The 18,636-nt window shown below is 47.7% G+C and overlaps 1 protein-coding gene across 10 annotated transcripts in view; it reads left to right on the plus strand.

Moving 5' to 3' along the window:
* Positions 1-18,636, plus strand: part of DENND5A (DENN domain containing 5A) — a 116,306-nt gene that overhangs the window by 91,971 nt on the left and 5,699 nt on the right. For 8 of the 10 annotated variants that reach the window (XM_074997429.1, XM_074997431.1, XM_074997433.1 and 5 more), the window contains 5 exons: positions 2,475-2,596; positions 8,792-8,937; positions 9,796-9,914; positions 11,048-11,229; positions 12,280-12,362. In XM_074997429.1, the coding sequence (XP_074853530.1) occupies positions 2,475-2,596; positions 8,792-8,937; positions 9,796-9,914; positions 11,048-11,229; positions 12,280-12,362 (652 nt within the window). Of the gene's footprint in view, positions 1-2,474; positions 2,597-8,791; positions 8,938-9,795; positions 9,915-11,047; positions 11,230-12,279; positions 12,363-12,626; positions 12,683-18,636 lie in introns of those variants that run through there. The other 2 variants (XM_074997437.1, XR_012645989.1) reach the window with 2 other exon arrangements.

The following is an 18,636-nucleotide window of genomic DNA, read 5'->3' on the forward strand; positions in this document are numbered from 1 at the left end:
AATACCATCAGACACTTCAAAAGGAAAAACAGGGTCAACTTTCAATGCTGTGGATAATCTGTCTAAACACACAATTCAAGCTATACAAATGAAACATGAAGCCATTAACCTGTTAAGTTCTCACAGGTCGTCCGCTCTCATGGTTAGGGGTTAGTACAGCTGATTAAAAACAGTGGAGCTTTATTTCCAGTGAAACACTTCTGAGTGATGAGTTTTATTGGCTAGGTTGTTGTATAAACGAGGATGTTGTATATGTTAATTATTGATTTTTGTTTAGAATGTTTTTTGTCTTTTATAATCCACTTGTCAGATTTTCCTATATACTGTCTGACTGAGGCAAGCAGTTAGGAGGCTTGCCTAGAGGGAACACTCTCACCCAAGTATACTTGGATGTGATAGAAATTTCATGTTGAACTTACAACTCTTCTGTTTAAGTGTTCTTGTGACTTTGATTGGATTGATGTGTCTCTGCATGTTCCTCTTGTGTGGATATCCATTAATGCTCACTTCTTTAGTTGCATACTGTAGAAGAGAGAGATTTCTCTGCTTAGTTTTTCATTCTGGATTGTCCTGTAACTGTATGCTGTGTTGTCATCCATAAAAATAATGTTCTTAATCAGTAGAAAGAAAGTGACTAAATTTGTTCTGTGGCTTTTTTGCTGCAGCTGCATCAGTCTGACAAAAATAGTGGTAACTGCTATGTACTAGAGCAGAGGTTGGCAACCAAAATAGCATGACAAGCCATTTTTCTGCATTTGGTTAAAAAAAACTCAGTAATTCAAGAGGTGCAATGCATGTCAGTATGAGACGGTCCTTAATAAATGACGTCAGACTATACTTTCTGTAACACCTGTTTTAAGAACAGTGTGCACACATATCTCACAATGCACTGCACATAATAAAGGGGGTGTTTTCCAACCTTTCGAGATCACATATTGTTTGCTATTTAGATATGAGTTGTTCATTTTTGGGCTTTTAGACGTTCACCAAAATATTAAAAATAATCAGGAGGTTTTTTGCTAACTTTGCAATTATAGCGCCAGGAGCCGCAAAGAAATCCTTGCGGAGCTGCCTGTGGTTCCGGAGCCATAGGTGGCATACCCCTCTGCTAGTGAATAGTGTCAGGCCAGGGTTTGTTCCAATCAGGATTTTGGTTTGTAAAGGTAAAGATTTTAAGGTCTTCATTTGGGTCCTGTATGCTTTTGAAGCACCAGGTGGCACTTAATTAATAAATAATGCTAATAAGTATGCACAATAGCTTTCTTTTGCCCCCATTTGGTTCCTTTGTATGGTAATCGGCTTCTCCAAACTACCAATCTTGAGCTGCTCCAGCAAGCGTGTAAATAGCCCTGGGTCCTAAGTAAAGTTATCTGTAGACTGGAGGTGGAAGGTATAATTTTCAGCTTGAAGAGACATTGCTGTGCTTGGTCTGAATGAGCTTGCATAAAAATACAAGTGTAGTATGAATGGTGGGAGGGACCAGCTTTCCCAAATCCATAGTATTGAATGGGATCTTACTTGGGCAACAAGCTCCCTGTGCTGCAGAGCTACGCTTCTCTTCTGAGCATGCCAGCTCAATTCACCTAGCACGGGCATGTCTCCCCGGAGCTGGAAACGAGGTCTCCAGATAGCAAAACAGACATGGCCTCAGCGCATGGGTGTGTTACTACCTGGACTGACAGGCGGCTATCAGTCCAGTGGGCGTCAATTACTGAATCTAATATAGACCTGAGAAATTGACTGCCGAGTGCTCTCCCATTAACTCAGTACTCTACCAAAACGAGAAGCATAGGGTGAGTGCCTGCTCTTCTCACCGCAGGGAAGACGTCTGTCAACTTCATATATGTTACTTGTGTAGCTGAAGCTGTGTAACTTCAGTCAATAGCCTGTGGCAGCATAGACCATACCTCAGTTACCGCAGCCTTTCTGGGCTGTACCATGGTCTCTCCTGTGGCCCCATCTACCATGCCTCCTAATCCAGAAGCAGTCTCACAGTTGTCTTCTGTTGGACTTGCCTGGCAGGAGCCTCCTTTGGCTCAATATGGGGCTTTTAGGTTGCATTGCCTCGATCCAGCCTTTTTACACAGTGTGAATGGGCCAGAGTAAGGGTGAGCATCTTACTCCTGAATGGAGAATTCCCTTCTGCATATACACAGTGAGAGATATTATATGCTAACAAACTGCATCCTGAATTAAATACAGAAGGTGTAGTGGGTCAGAGTTTGCTCCGAACTGTCTGTAGTGCTCTAAGCTGACAGAGGTTGAAAATAGCACAGAAAATTAAAATGATATGCTCCAAAATGTGCAGACCTCCAGGATGCCTGCATGTCTTGCATGATAAAATGTTGCCAGCTCTTAGCCCCCATACTTCTAAGCAATCGAAATGACATATTTTTCACAGTTGACCTAATATAATAGAAGGCATATGGCTGAAAGGATCTAGTTGCTGTCATAGATTATTTTTGTTTTGTCAGGAAACTGTATAAGCGTTATGCCTTTCTCCGCTGTGATGATGAGAAAGAACAGTTCCTCTATCATCTCCTGTCATTTAATGCTGTTGACTACTTTTGCTTCACCAATGTTTTCACGACAATCTGTAAGTATCTGTTTGCCCTGAAATGTTACTCTTCATCTTTCTTTTATGACACCTTGGCTACGTCTACACATGCACGCTACATCGAAACAGGCTGTTTCGATGAATAACGTCTACACATCCTCCAGGGCTGGCAACATCGACGTTCAACGTCGACGTTGGACAGCACCACATTGAAATAGGCGCTGTGAGGGAACGTCTACGCACCAAAGTAGCACACATCGAAATAAGGGTGCCAGGAACGGCTGCAGACAGGGTCACAGGGCAGAGTAGCACTTCCGGGGCAACAGCTAGCCGCTCCCTTAAAGGGCCCCTCCCAGACACGCAGCCTGCACAGCATGCAGTCTGCAGAGCCGTAGGCACGCACACCTCGAGTGATGCAGGCATGGACCCCCAGCAGCAGCAGCAGCCGCCAGAGGTCCACCCAGCCGCCCCTGTAGGAGCAGTGCTCGCCCTGCTTCATGCCATGCAGGAGGCAGCTGAGCACCTCCTTGCCACAGAGGAGGACATGCTCGCAGGGGAGGAGGACCCCCAACCCTGCAGCACCCCCCCCCCCGCCTCATACGCCGCCAGCTGTGGAGCTACCCCACCAGCACCGACTGGTGGGAGCGGCTGGTGCTTGAGGAGTGGGACGACGACTGCTGGCTCCAGAACTTACGCATGAGCCGGCAGACATTTCTGGAGCTGTGCCAGTGGCTCAGCCCCGCAGTGAGGCACCAGAACACCTTCATGCGGCGTGCCCTCAGCGTGGAGAAACGGGTCGGCATCGCTGTCTGGAAGCTGGCCACTCCAGACAGCTACCGATCCGTGGGCCAGCAGTTTGGCGTCAGCAAGGCCACCGTCGGGGCTGTCCTCATGGAGGTAAGAGGACCCACGGGGGGAGGGGGAGGCAGCTCTGGCAGGGGAGGGGAGGGGGGCCCTGGCAGGGGAGGGCCGCACACACCCTGCACACCCCTTATGGGTGCTCTCCCATGTGCTTCCCCTGCAGGTCGTCCGCGCCATCAACGCCTTGCTCCTCCACAGGCTCGTGCGGCTTTGGGACCCGGATGCCACCATCGCGGGCTTTGCCACCCTGGGCTTCCCCAATTGCTTCGGGGCTCTGGATGGGACCCATATCCCCATCCGCGCCCCGGAGCACAGTGGAGGACGCTACTTAAACAGGAAGGGCTACCATTCAGTGGTCCTCCAGGCCTTGGTGGACAGCCGGGGCCGTTTCCTGGACATTTTATGTGGGCTGGCCTGGCAGCACCCACGACGCCCGGGTATTCCGGAACTTGGGTCTGTGCCGCCGGCTGGAGGCGGGGACCTACATCTCCCAGCGGGAGATCCCTGTGGGGGACACCACCATGCTCCTCTGCGTCATCGCAGATGCGGCATACCCCGTCTGGCCCTGGCTCGTGCACCCTTACACGGGCCATCTGTCAGCCAGCCAGGAGCTCTTCAACCTGCGCCTGAACCACACGCGCCAGGTGGTAGAGCGCACATTTGGGCATCTCAAAGGGCGCTGGAGGTGTCTCCTCACCCGCCTTGATGCGGGCCCCACCAACATCCCCCAGATTGTGGGTGCATGCAGCGCCCTCCACAACCTGGTGGAGAGCAAGGGGGAGGCCTTCTTTCAGGGCTGGGCTGTGGAGGCCGGCAGGGTCGATGTGCAGCCACCTGCTGCGCCCAGTTGTCAGGTGGACCCTGAAGGGACCCAGGTCCGGGAGGCCCTGCGGGCCCAGTTCGACGAGGCCGCGGGGTGAATGCTGGCAGGCCCCCCACTGCACCCCCCCATCCTCCACAACACTCCCTGCCCCTACGCCCACACCACAGAGCACCCAAGAGCACCCCCCCCACTTTTCTTGTAAATGAAAGCAGACATTTGTTCGTCAAATCAAATATCTGTTGAACTCTTATTATTATTATCAAGACTAACTATTTACAGGCAAAATCAAACTTATATATATATATGTATTATAAATAAGGATAAGATGAAAGGGGAAGACAAGGAAGGGAGAACTATGTACATGGGGGGGCAAGGATCAGCATAACAACAGGGGTCTCGTACAAACACTATTTACAAAATTACGTTAAACTGGGTGGAATATATACAAAGGGGGGGGGCATGTCCTGGGCCCCACACCCCCTAATGTCCAGCGCTGGGGGTGGGCGGCCGCGACCTATGCCTCGACCTCAGCCCTGGCCAGGGCTGGCTGGGGGCCGGGCAGACCAGTAGATATGGCTGGCGGGTGTCAGCTGGCCCCAGGTCCCCCTCGGCGGAAGGGCCCTCGGTGGCGGGTGGTGGTGCGATGGCAGACAGCGCAGCGGGTGGCACAGCGGGTGGAGCAGGCAGGGCGGGCGCAGCGGCGGCCGGCGCGGCATGGGGGGCCAGGTAGTCGGAGATACGGTCGAAGGTCCGCATGAAGGCCCCCCATGCCTCCTGGCACCAGGCCAGCGCCCTCTCCTGCAGCTGGAGGCGGTGCTCCTCCACCCGCAGCCGCTGCTCGGTGACCTCCAGCTGCTGCTGATGGATGGCCAGCAGCTGGGGGTCCATTGCTGTTGGGTGGTGGTGTTGGGTCCGCCATCTTCCCCGCCGTGGGGCTGGTCGGTCCTCCGCCAAGGGGCTGGCCTGGAGTGATGGCCCCGGTGGGCTGTCCAGGACCACTGACACCTCGCCAGTGCTCTCCGGTCCTTCTGATGGTGTAGTTGCGGAACACGGGGCGTGGGGTGGGGGGGGAGGGAAGAAGAGTGGAGACAGCCATTAGTGTGGGCCCCGAGCTGTGGCCCTTGTCCCCCCACCCCTCTGCTTCTGGTTCCCCATCCCCGTCCCCAGGAGATGCTGCTGCTGGCTGTCCCACCCCCTCCCCCCGGGGGACCCTAGAGGTTCCGCTTCCCCCAGCCCCGGGGATGGGGCATGGCACTGTTGTGCTGGGGGGCAGGGGCTGATGCACTCTTCTGAGGGACATGCCACTGCTGTCCTTGGGGCCATGGTCATCTGGGCATGTGGAGGGCCCTGGTCATATCTGTTACCCCCGCCCCTCAACCCCGGGGGTGTGCACCAGGGTGGGTACATACCTGATGGTCCACTCCCATGGTCGGGGGACACCCGGTGGGTGGACGCCCGGCTGGAGCTCTGCGATGGGATGGCGATCCGCAGGCCGGTGTCGCTGGAGGAGGACTCCTCCTCCTCCTCCTCCTCCTCCGATGCCCCACGGGTGGGCTCCTGGGGGGGCCCCTGGGGTGCGGGGCTTGCCTCCGGGGCGGACTCCACTTCTGGGGCCTGCTGGGGCTCATCGGCCGAGGTATCAAGTGTGCCTGGAGGGGAGGAGGTGTGCCGGGGGCCCAGGATGTCCCTGAGCTCCCTGTAAAAGGGGCAAGTGATGGGGGTGGCCCCAGATCGGCCGACCGCATCCCGGGCCCGGATGTAACCCTGCTGCAGCTCCTTCACTTTACTCCGGACATGATCCAGAGTGCGGGCAGGGTGACCCTGGGCGGCCAGGCCCTTGGCCAGCCGAGCGAACGCATCCGCGTTCCGCCTCTTGCTCCCCATTACCTGGAGCACCTCCTTCTCGCTCCAGAGCCCCAGCAGGTCCTGAAGCTCGGCCTCCATCCAGGAGGGGCCCCGCTGTTGCTTCCCCGCCTGGCTGCTGGGCTGGGAGCCCTGGTTCCCTTTGGGGGGCGTCCCCTGGGGGCGCTTGGGGGGCTGGGGGGTGGCCATCACGGCGGGTGGGGGTGTGTGGGCGCAGAGGAGCGTGCAGGCTAGCCGCGTGGCAATGCTGCTGCCTGCACGTGCTCTCAGCTTCCTGCACAGGAAGGCAGGGGGCGGGGAGCTTTAAGGGGCCACTGCACGCTGCCACCAATTTGCTCAGGGGCTGGGCAGAGCGTCTCTCAACCCCTCAGCTGATGGCCGCCATGGAGGACCCCGCTATTTCGATGTTACGGGACACACGACGACTACATGTTCCCTACTTCGACGTTGAACGTCGAAGTAGGGCACTATTCCCATCCCCTCATGGGGTTAGCGGCTTCGATGTCTCGCTGCCTAACATCGATGTGAACTTCGAAATAGCGCCCAACATGTGTAGCCGTGACAGGCGCTATTTCGAAGTTGGTGCCGCTACTTCGAAGTAGCCGGCATGTGTAGACGCGGCCCTTTTGCGAGTTTCTGAGCAGTTGTGATGCTCTCATAGAGCTCCCTTATTTTCCTGTTCACATCCAGCTACATACTGTTCTATTGCTGTCACTTTTAAAATCATTCCTGAGAGGTGGTGGTAGCTATCCTTCTGTCACTAAGGGGTTTGTTTTACCCTCGGAGGGTGAGCGTTATGATCAATAGGAGGTGCCTGTGTGGAACACGAACCTAATAAAATGATCAATAATGTTGTTTAATTGCCACTTCATAGTGCTAACTGCATAAATGAAGAATTGCAGAGCAACCGAATTTCACCAAATCATTGGCTGAGGGACATACTTAATTTGGTTTAGGTTAAAAATGTCTCCATACAACAGATCTTATTAAGAAGAAATAACGTTCAATACTGTGCTTGTTTTGGATACTGTTAAGCTGTCTCTATCTGTGCAATTAACAATACACTAAGGAGGGGGAAAAAGAAAGGAATTTTTATAGTTTTAAAGGTCACGGGCAGCAAGCTTTAAAGAAAATCCAGCTCCAAATGCTTTCTTGAGGCCACTGTCAGATGAGGTGACAATGAGAAAAAGAGAGAAATGTATTAATTGATTCAGCTGAACAGCTTTCACAACAAACCAGTTATTCATGACAAAACAATGGAAATTGCCAAAGAACACAGAGACCATTCATGTAATTGAATTCTGTATAATAACAGTTTGGTAAATTAAGGGCCATGCATTAAAGTTCCGTAGCATGACAGTAGGCAGTCGAGTAATACTTTTATTTTCTGTGTTTCTTGAGTCAGAGAAGGAAATAGCCCAGTTTCTCTGTTCAAATATGAAGTGCAAAGAAAATAAGTACTTGATGCCCAAACTCAATGGCTACGTCTACACTACCAAGATCTTTTGAAAGAAGCCCTTCTGGAAGATCTTTTCTGAAAGAACTTCTTTCGAAAGAGTGTGTCCAAACACAAAAAAGCAGATCAAAAGAGGGATCTGCTCTTTCAACATAGAGATTCCACACAGCCCCTGCTCTTTTGAAAGAACAGGCCAGGGACTGAAAAATCAGGCCCCATGATGACTGCTCTTTGGAAAAAATGGGCCTGTGGCACATATACACACATTTTCTTTCGAAAGAAGCTTTCGAAAGTGGGCACTCCTCCTGAAATGAGAAAGGAAGAGTGATTTTGATAGGAGCACCACATTCTTTTGATTTACTTTGGAAAGAACGCTTTTTGTGTATAGATGTTTCGTGGGATCTTTCAAAAGAGCTCCCTTCTCTTGAAAAATCCTTTCAAAAGAACTTGCTAGTATAGATACAGCCAACGTGTCTTACAATTTTAAAAATATTTTTATTCATAGTTTATTATTTGGTCCTAGAAACTTTTTTCACTTTTTACATTCTGATTGATGTGATGTGGTACAGCATTGTTCACGGTGCATGCTATATAGAATTGGATATGGATCACATTTAACATATTAAAATATAATAGCGTCATTGTTTAAATACTGGCAACAAACTAGTTTAACAAATTGAAGTTTCAGCATGTCATTTGTTACATCTGTCTGAGTTAGGGCAAATGGCAAGGCCTGCTCAGAGTGCATGTGTGTTTATATAACAAAAATGTAGGCATAGAGCTAGGTGATGGAAGAATTGGCTTTTAAACCCAGTTCTCCGTGCATAACCATCAGCAAATCATTTAACTTTTTGTGCTGTAATTTTCGTGTGTGTAAATGGAGACACTAGCCACTGTAGTCATATGATTAAGATCTTCAGATGAAAAGTGGTAAATAAATGCAAACACATTGAAGTATATTTTTGTTTTGTAATGTGGTGTTTGCCATCCTCTGTTCTCTTAATATACTGTAGCATTTATATTAACATCAGATGATCACTCAGTATGTTTACAGACATTTCTGTGCAGTACCAAAGTTGCTGTTTAATTCTTTGGCATTTGATAACAGGTTATATTATTATTACACTATCCTTTTCTCTTTGTTTAACATAAAAGGCTTAATTCTCTATTTTATGTGACTAGTCTTTTTGGAGGGTATTCTTTTAAAAGAGTTGTGTTTTTGTATTTGCAGTGATTCCATACCATATATTGATTGTTCCTAGCAAGAAACTTGGCGGCTCAATGTTCACTGCAAATCCTTGGATCTGTATCTCAGGAGAGTTGGGTGAAACAGGGGTCCTGCAGATTCCCAGAAATATATTGGAGATGACATTTGAGGTTTGTATTATTAACTAAAGGAAACATTCTTAGTTCAATTTAAATTCACTTTCCATATTTTTTGTAATAGTTCTTCAGTTTCATAGTCACAAATAATATCTGTTTGTGTTCATCAAACTACTACATCCATATTTAAGCCATATGCAGAGCAGAATGATTGGTAAAATGGAGCTGAAGTGGGCAGATGTCTTTGCTTAATATGAATTTAGAATATAATTTTGACATCACCACTTCTCCTAGATTTTGGCTATATTTGACTTTTCAGTTCATTTTTTAGATCAGTTCACTTTGTGTTTAGTGAGTGAACCATATTTCTCCAAATGTTAGGGTATCTAACGCCCTGTCTGCTTATTATTAGTATCAAACATTTTAGAAATGTTGTGGATATTGCAAGTTCCCACAGTATTTTAAATGGGGATCCAAGCTTCTCTTTTCCAAATCCTGCCACTGTTCAAAAGGAAAAAGGTGTCAGAATGAATGTGAAGGTTCTTATTTTTCAGTCATGGTAGACTCCCGCTGTGTATATGTATTAATATAATAGTGCATTATCCTTTGGTACAGAGCTCTTAGTTGGAGTTTCTAGGTCCTGATGTACTTACAATAACTGTCATTGTACTAAATGCTGTACAAACACATTAGGAGACACTCCCTGCTCAAAGATATTATGTTCTAAACAGACAAGATTGAGAAGAATCAAAGGCTTGGAGAGTGAAAGGCCTTTGCTGAGCGTGGCAGAGCAGGGATTAGTACTGAAATCTCGACTCCCCTCCCTTGCACCTTTAATCTGGATTACACTGCCTCAGCAAACGTCAATTTCTAGTTTGTTTCTCTATAACAGGTAACTTATTTAATTTGCAGTGCCAGAACCTGGGAAAACTTACCACAGTGCAAATAGGACATGATAATTCAGGGCTCTATGCCAAGTGGCTTGTGGAATACGTTATGGTCAGAAATGAAATAACAGGGCATACTTACAAGTAAGTATCATCCTGGCATTTTAAACTGTGTAAGTAGAATTTTTGCATAGAGCTAGTATAATAGACCTATCTGTTCATTAGTGCTCTTCTTAGATGCTGTAGCTTCAAGTGCTGAGGTCCACAGGGTTTGAGAATTGACCTGATATTGAGCAGGATCAGGGTTTTCATGCAAATAAAACTAAGTTTTAATTTGCATGTGGTTCATATTTAGCAACCCAAAGGAATAAGCCAGACACAGACATATTGAGAGTGGTAAGCATCTCAAAAGGAAGCACCCTTGGGACCAAACAAATAGCCAGTGTAGAGACATGTCGGAATGAGTGAGATGGATAAGAGAAGTTTTATATTCTTACTGCTCCTGTGATTTATGTTGTATGCAGTGTGACTCGATACCCTATCTCTTATTCATATAAGAGTTTTATGTCAGTGAGAAGACAGCTGTAAATCCTTTTTGTTCATGATGTCAGTGTGTTGGTCATCAAGCAAAGGAGCAGAATTTTGTTTCTGGATACTGTTTGCTTTCCTAACTGAGCTTGTTTGATTTGAGCCACCATGGCTTGAAAGGGAGAGCGTCCTGGTTCCTGGGGTTCTAAATATCCATATTTCAGTGATTTGAAACTCTGGGGTAGAGATTGTTGTTTGTGCATGCCTGCTGTGAAAGTAATCATAGATACATCAAAGAAGCCATGTGACCAGATAAAAGCTTAAGAGTTTAACATTTGGGTTACATGACCATTTGAGGAACGAGCCAGTGTGTTAACTTTTTCTAGACAATTACATCCGAATTTAAACAGAGCTTTTTCCAGTGTTATAAGTTAAAAATATCATCAGCAACCATGCTGTTATGGGGGAGGAGCAGAAACCCTCTCAAACCAAATGTCTTATGTAAGGAGCAGAACACAGAAAGCCACAGCTTTGTATTTTATTTATCTGCATCATTTATTATCACGGATAGCACAAATCTGGAACAGGGATATTTAGCTCGTGCTCCCTCTGCTGGCCAAAAGAGCTACAACTAAATAGAATTGGTTTATTTGCTGCTATGTTAGTAAGAAAGTAATTTTTAACTCAGTCAGGCTATCCAGAAGCCAGATTATTTCAAGTCCCCAGCTCTAAGCCTTTTCTGTCTTTAGGTTTCCATGCGGGAGGTGGCTTGGAAAGGGGATGGATGATGGCAGCTTAGAGAGGATCCTGGTGGGAGAGTTACTAACTTCACATACTGAGGCAGATGAAAGGCTGTGCAGAACCCCACCGCTGCAGCAGTCTCCAAGTATGATCAGAAGATTTGTCAGTATATCACCAAATAACAAGCAAAGTAAGTCATAAGGGGTGTGCTGCATTGTTTGTAATGACCTGTTGCCACTCAAGGGCCCTCCCCAAAATAAGTCTCCTGCATTACTTTTGGGCTTTCCGTGTCCTCTTGTGTTGGACTGTAAACTGTAGCTGATGAGTGAGACATAGGCTATGTCTACGTTGTGATTAAACACTGTGGCTGACCTGTGAGAGCTCATTGAGGGCTTTGGCTATGCAACTGTGTACTTACTTCTGGTAGAGATCTTTGGCTCTGAAACCTTCCCACCTTGCAGGGTCCTAGAGCCCAGGCGGTAGCTCAAGCCTGAATATCTGCACTGCAGTTACACAGCCCCTTAGCCCGAGTAAGCTAATGTAGGCCAGCCACGTTTTTTAACAGCACTGTAGATGTGCCCACAGAGATTGACCTTCAGCTCTTGCCTGTGTATCCCAGGTATAATAACTACAAACGAGCTCTGGTTATTTGCAAAGACTTTCTGGTCAAAGTGTTTTGATTTGTCTTGTCAGGACATTCCTGGCATACCATCTTGTTCCTCTTTCTTCTCAAGCTCCCCCTGATTTTTACAGCAGTACCTTCCCCCAACATAACACAAATTCGAAGGCTCTTAAATTTGATGCCTCCCCTTCCCCCATACCGTTTAAGGTACATTTCCCCCCAAACTCTAGGCAGAAAACCCGGATAACAAAATGTACACCAATGTCCATATTAATTTTTGATTGCAACATGAGTTGGTTTAGGTCTGTGCCTTCGACTTTAAAAAGAAAAAAAAAATTGAACTTTATATGAGTGTGGAGAAAAAAGTGCTGGCAGTCCAGCACAAATCTACGTCACAGGCAGTCACAACGCAGGTTTCTGTCACCCTGCATAAGGAATAGTAATAAAGTGGGTCTGTCCCACGAAAGCTCATCACGTAATAAATTACTTTGTTAGTTTTTAAAGTGCTACTGAACTGCTTTTTTATTTTGCCTGCATAAAGAATGTGCCTAAACCCTGGACTGTAAGTACCACCGCAAACCCTTATGAACTAAGTGAAAAATGTTTCTTATTTTGCAGAGTTAAACACAGGTCAGATACAAGAAGCAATTGGCGAAGCAGTGAATGGCATTGTCAAGCATTTCCACAAACCGGAAAAGGAGGTGAGAATTTTTTGTTGGTTTTATGCAGCTAGCTACTCATCTGTTGTTTTTCTGATACTTGTGAGAGTATATGCTAGAATTGCATACCTCCAAGTACACCTCTTTTGCTGTTAACTGTACTATATTATGTTCTTGGTCCATACCCAATCAGCCTATTATGTAGACCACCAATAAGGGCCAAATTCTGTCTAGGATTCAGCTATAGGGCTCTCAAGTGTCCTGTAGTATTTTTAATGTGGTTGCATAAATCTTCTCATGTCTTAGTTATGCACTATGAGACAAGAGTCAAGCATGTGATGAAGAGTCCTATAAATGAGCAGGTAATTGCTTCATATTTTCCACAACACGAGGTGGGCTCGATCTTACACAGTTGGAGTGTATGAATGTAACCCTCATCTGACTTTGGGAGTTGGGGATCTGCTTCCTTTTTACAGCAGCTTTTCCCCCTACTTGTTGGAGCATCATTTACTCCATTATGCTTACCTCAGTAGTCCTTGCTTTGACTACAACATGGGTAGTGCAGGGCAGCTGAAATGCTTTGTCATGTTAAAACCACGGATCTGTTGCAGTGATGGCTCAGCCTGTTTGCAGCTTTGGGGCAGAACCACACCTGCCAGTCACTGGTGACAAGGGAATGCTCCTCCTCCTGAAGTCCCTCTGTTTTTCTTTTTTCCAGCAATGGCCAGTGTCTCAGCCAGCCTGCCCTGCCCACCGAGCTTTTCTGAGGGGAAGGTCCAGTTTTTTTTTTCCAAACTTGTATACTGTGTTTCAGCTTAATAACATGTCTGTCTAGCGCCTGGCTGGGTGTGATTTTAGGGACAGTGCCCCTTTTGCTCTGCTTCCCATTCTGAGGGGTTTGCAGCAATGGTTGCTGCTACAGGCTTAAGGGAGTGAGCAAGGGGCTGCAAAAAGCCAGTGACAAATGGAAAGGTCTCTGTCTCCTGCTCTCCCCTTAGCAAACATCCTGTTGGAAATTTTGCCTGTTTCCATGGGCAAGGAGTTATTTTCCCCTCTCACGGAACCCTCTGAGTGGGGTCATTACATGATTCCTGCTCTCCACAGGCTCGCACAGGAGGTGAGACAAGAAGATTGAAGAAGCTGGCTCTGCTGGGCAATGTGCCGCCCAGGCTGGGCAGGGTAACTCAATGTCCCCTTTTCTGCTGGCAGGAAAGGAGGCAGACAGGACCAGCAAACAATTGTCTGGGAGGCAGGCAGCCTCTCCTCCCCTGTCTCCCTGTGGGAACTAAAAGAATCAGAAGGGCGGCACACCAAGCAGAAGATCATGTATGAATTTCTGTAGCCCACACCAGACCTGTGACTGGAGAGGTCGGCTGCCTGTGCTTCCCAGTGGGTCATAGGTGCAAGTCAATGAATGCAGCTAGTTCCAATGCATGTTGAGGGCCTTCTGGGCCCAGCCTTGTCCTGCTGCTGCCATTTCTGTAACAGTCCTTCCACCCACCCTCCCAGAAACCCTACTGTCTCAGCCCAGACTGAGAGCTCTAGGGGAAGTACAGGCCTATGTGCTCCACGTGAATCCTATGCAATAGGGTGAGTGGTGGAACGTTTGGTGAGCCCATTCTTCCTTGAAAGATACAGGAAAGAACCCATCTGAAGGACGTGAGACAATTAAGCCCAGGAGGGCAGAGGCATCATAAGCAACCTGAGATTTTTGAAGCCAACTCTGAGCTCAGTTATACTCCTCTGAGACAGGATTAAGGCTACAAAATCCTAAAGGGGAAATAAGTGATTAAATAAAACCAGAGCTGGTTCCCCTGCTCATTTTCAGAGTGCAGACTGGTCAATGCACAGAAGGCCAGCCTTCAGACACACGTATTCCTTTAGGTGTGCATGCCCCCCTCCCTATGCAGCCTACCCTCTAACTGAATTCTTTTGTTTTTGGGAGGGAAGGAGGAGAACTCCCCCAGAAAACTTCCAGCACCAGAGGACAGACTCAGTGTATAGTGCCATGCCTCACAGTATTGTGAAACTGGGGTTGGAAGAGCTGCAGCAGCTCTAGTGTGTAGCTATCTATCGCTCATCATGCACTTTGAGAAGGACAGGGATCTTCTGGCCCACCTAAAAATTAGGCAGGTGTTGGGCTATTGTCCCTAGCTGCCACTGGAGATCACTGGACTCTAATGTCCAGTTTATTGTGCCCAGATTCTGTTGCAGCTGGCTGTGCCTCATCTGTGTCTCTTCCTTCCAGCAGAGTGTTAAGACGGGATTATGAGAGGGTCGGCAGCCTGGATGAGGCAGGCAGGCGAAAGCCCATCACTCAATTCATTCCATCCGGCTTCCATTTTATAAAGCTGGAAGGCTCCTCAGTGTGCACCAGTTAGAATGTGTTTTGGCAGCACTGCCATGGATCATTGTGGCTGTCTTCACTGATGGTCGGGAGCTCTGCATTTCAAACTGAGAGAGGTTTTCCCCTGAAAGAGTGGCTACCTGATTATGTGGCTCCTTCATGGCAGTGCAGTCCAGGTCAACTTAGTCTCGGCCCCTCCCTTGGGGTATGAAAACTCCTCTAGCATCAGACGACCAACAAAAAAAAAATCAGAACTGTCATTGGACACCCTAATAACTCCCACACACAATCAATGCCAACGTGGAGCAGACAGTGTTGCAAATGTGATCCCTCTCAGCCTAGAGTTTGCATGTCCTTTGCGTTGTTCCTTGGGATCTGATGTTCAGACAGTTCAGTCCCAAGCTATCTAAGTGATAGGAAAATTTCATGGAAAACCAGCATTATTCATAGTAATTGGAGAAGTCAGTTTATAACCTTGATTCCATGCTGGCACTATAAATAGGAGCAAGTCATATGACAAGTTGAAGAAGTTCCTGAAATACAAAGGGGGGGAAATATCTCTTTGCAAGTGTTAACTAAAACAAATGCAAATGTCATCTGTTGCCTCAGGGCTATCTTCAGGTCTCTCAAACAACCCTGTCTGAAGCAGAACCCTTGATTGGTGTCAAGCTCTCTGTCTGGGAGCAAAAAAGGCTTCATACAGCGTTGATCAAATGAGGTCACTTGACATTGTCCAGAGAGTGTGTTGTTTGGAGCTGTGCAAGAATTTAAAGAACAGCTTTTTCGGAAACCCAATGTCAGCAGCCCATGGACAGTCCACTATGTGAATGAAATTATCTCAGAGCACCACATCCTAGTTCTAGTCTGGGAGAATTGGGGACAAGCAGAGTGTGGCTTTAATCATTACCATTGGTCTTCCTTGAGTGCCCAGCATTTCTGTCTGGCACAGCAGTAATATTGTCTTTAGGTAAGAATGAAATTCACTTATTTTCCAAGACAGTTTTTCAGATCAGAGTCCTGTGTAGAGGGAAAGCTGAAGCAAAAAGATAAGATGGTACAGACACCAGAAGGCGTAAGTGCATCACTTACAACTGGAGTGCCATGATTCAGTTGAACTCTCAGAGCACTGCACCTTCTGGCCTTAACAAGTGATCATTCCCACCACAGAGAGAGAGTTTCCTGTCCTAGTTGGAGCAAAGTTGGCAAACTCGCTCTGCACTGCCCACCAAGTGAGAGAGGAATGCCACCAGTTGGCTGTGTCTGCACTAGCAAGTCCTTTTGGAAAATCCCAGCCCTTTTTCAAAAGAACATGCAAAGAACATCTACACACAAAACATGCTCTTTCCATCTGAAATCAAAAGAACGGGGCTCTTCTTTTGGAAGCCCTGTTCCTCTCCTGGATCAGGAAGAGTGCCTTCTTTTGAAAACTTCTTTTGGGCGGGGGGGAAAGCATGTGTAGATGCTCCCTAGGCCCCTCTTTTGAAAGAGCAGTCCTCATGGTGCTGGATTTTTCGATCACTGGCCTGTTCTTTCGAAAGAGCTGAGGCTGTGTGGATGCTCTCTATTGAAAGAGTAGATCGATCTTTCAATCTCTTTTTTTTTTTTGTGTGTGTGTGTGTGTGTGGATGCTCTCTTTGGAAAAGTTTTTTCAGAAGAGATCTTCCAGATGAACTTATTTTGCAAGATCACTGTAGTGTAGACGTAGCCCTTACGTGGCAGCAGTTGGATTAGAAAAGTCTCCCCTACACCCAGAAATGTGTTATCTTAAATCCGTTTGACTTACTTATATCAGTGGTTGACTTGATTTCTTTTTATCTTGAAACACTGGAAAAAAAAAGTGTCCAGTGGCCTCCCTGTGTCAGGACTTGGGATGCAGTGTGGTAATAAACATCTTGTAAAGCTGGGCAAGATCTCTTCTGTGGTTCAGTCATTTCCACTGCTGCCAAGACCAGTGCAAAAAATAGGAATGAGAGAGCAGCAGTGCTACTGGATTTGCCTTTCTGGCTTTCAGGATTGATTTTAGCCTGCCATTTCATCTTTACGTCCCTGAGGCTGCGTCTACACTATGAGAAAAAATTGAATTTATATCAATTTTCTAATTCTGGAATTTATAAATTTGATTTTTACCATCCTTGTGTCACACCGTGCTCCCAGCAGAGTCAAGTCATTGCTGCCACACACATTGGCTAACATCAGCTGTTGCAGTAGTGCATTGTGGAAAGCTAAGTCACAGTTCCCTCATCCCTGTAGCATTCTGGGTATGCTCACTGGTCTTGACGTCATCTTCCCCTGTTGCATGTTCATCATTTCCTCTCCTGATCCCTGGAAATAATGCAGAAGACACTCAAAATTAGAAGAAACAATTTATGGTTTCCCCACACATTATATTGCCAACACGGGTGCAGCGACTGTATTCTCAACTGGCCATTTATCCCACCTCCCGTTATTGCTGAAATGTGATCCCTGAAAATAATGCAGGAGCCTGGAATGTTTCTTACATTGTGAAGAATGTAGGAAGAAAGAGAGTTTTTGGTTTCCTCATACATTATGTTGTTAATGGAAAGGGTTTTTGGCTTTCCAGTGCACTGTAAGGCTTCCGTGCAACAACTGTGTTCTCAACTGGCCATCCACTGAGTATTCCCCCTCCCATCATTGCATGTGATCCATGAAAATAGTGCAGGGGCCCAGAATGTTTCTTACATTGAGAAGAATGTAGGAACAAAGACAGATTTTTTTGGTTTCCCCCTACACTGTATTGGTGTTTGGGGAGAGTCTTAAATGCTGGGTCCCAGACTGTACAGAAGAAAAAGAATTGTTGGTTGTCCCCTGGCATCAGCCAGCCCAGGTATAAGCCATGTGCAGGGGTCGGGGGGGGGTGTCACTGGATGACTGGTTGAAATGGTACTCCCCTGGCGGGAGCAAGCCCCTTAGCTGCCAGGGGAGACTTTTCCCCAGCAGCAGCAGCAGCAAGCCACAGGCCCAGGGGGGAGGGCCGTTACTGGATGACCAGTTGAAGTACTTGCTCCCCCGTGGGCAGCAAGTCCCTTAGCCACCAGGGGAGACTTCCCCAGTGGCAGCAGCAAGCCATGGAACAAGTGGGGGGGGCGCGTGTGGCAGGATGACCAGTTGAAGCGGTCCTGCCCTGGTGACAGCAGCAAGCCTAGGTATGGGCCACGGTGGAGGGGGGTCAGTGGATGACCAGCTGAGCCGTTCCTTCCCCACGACGGCAGCAAAGCCCCCAGTATCTTAACTGCTGGGGAAGAGTTCCCCACGGCAGCAGCAAAACTCCCAGTGTCTTAACCGCCGTGAGAGACTTCCCCACGGCAGCAGCAAAGCCCAGAATGTCTTTCCTGCCTTTCCTGCCTTTGAAGCCCCTAAACACATGACTGGCAGCATGGTCAGCACCGAAGGGTGGCACATCCTTTTGTTGGGTTGGGTTGGGTTGGGGGCTATCCCGGTGATGTGGCTGAGTGGAGGAAAGACCCAGACTGTGTGGCATCTGTGGGGGAGTGAAGAGGGTTCGCACGCAAACGTAAACTGCTGAGAAGAAGTTTCTCGGTGTGTTATGCAAGCATGACACCCAGCACACCCATGTTGACGTGTTATGGCAGGGCAGGGGCTGGCGCAAGGCAGCGCAGGAAAAAAAGCAAGTGTATAGACAGAGCCGCGAACTCCCTGCAGGGACTATTTGAATGGGTAGATGCACTCACATGGCTAACAGCAGAGAAAGAAAGAAGCCATTTCTCAGGCTGTCACACCAACATGAGCCCACAGCTAAAGGCTTGCTGATCCTGCTTGGAAATTCAGGATCTTCCTGTTACTGGAGAGCAGCAGCCAGAGCGGAGCACTGAGAGGGGCAATATGGGTCACATATGGGACATCTCTGGAGGCTAATAAATTCGCTTTTAAGATGCGGCGCTTCCACACTTGCATTTATTTGAACTTCTGAATTCGAGCTTGACACTATAC

This window comes from Carettochelys insculpta, chromosome 6 (assembly GCF_033958435.1).
Source record: "Carettochelys insculpta isolate YL-2023 chromosome 6, ASM3395843v1, whole genome shotgun sequence".
Lineage (NCBI taxonomy): Eukaryota > Metazoa > Chordata > Testudines > Carettochelyidae > Carettochelys > Carettochelys insculpta.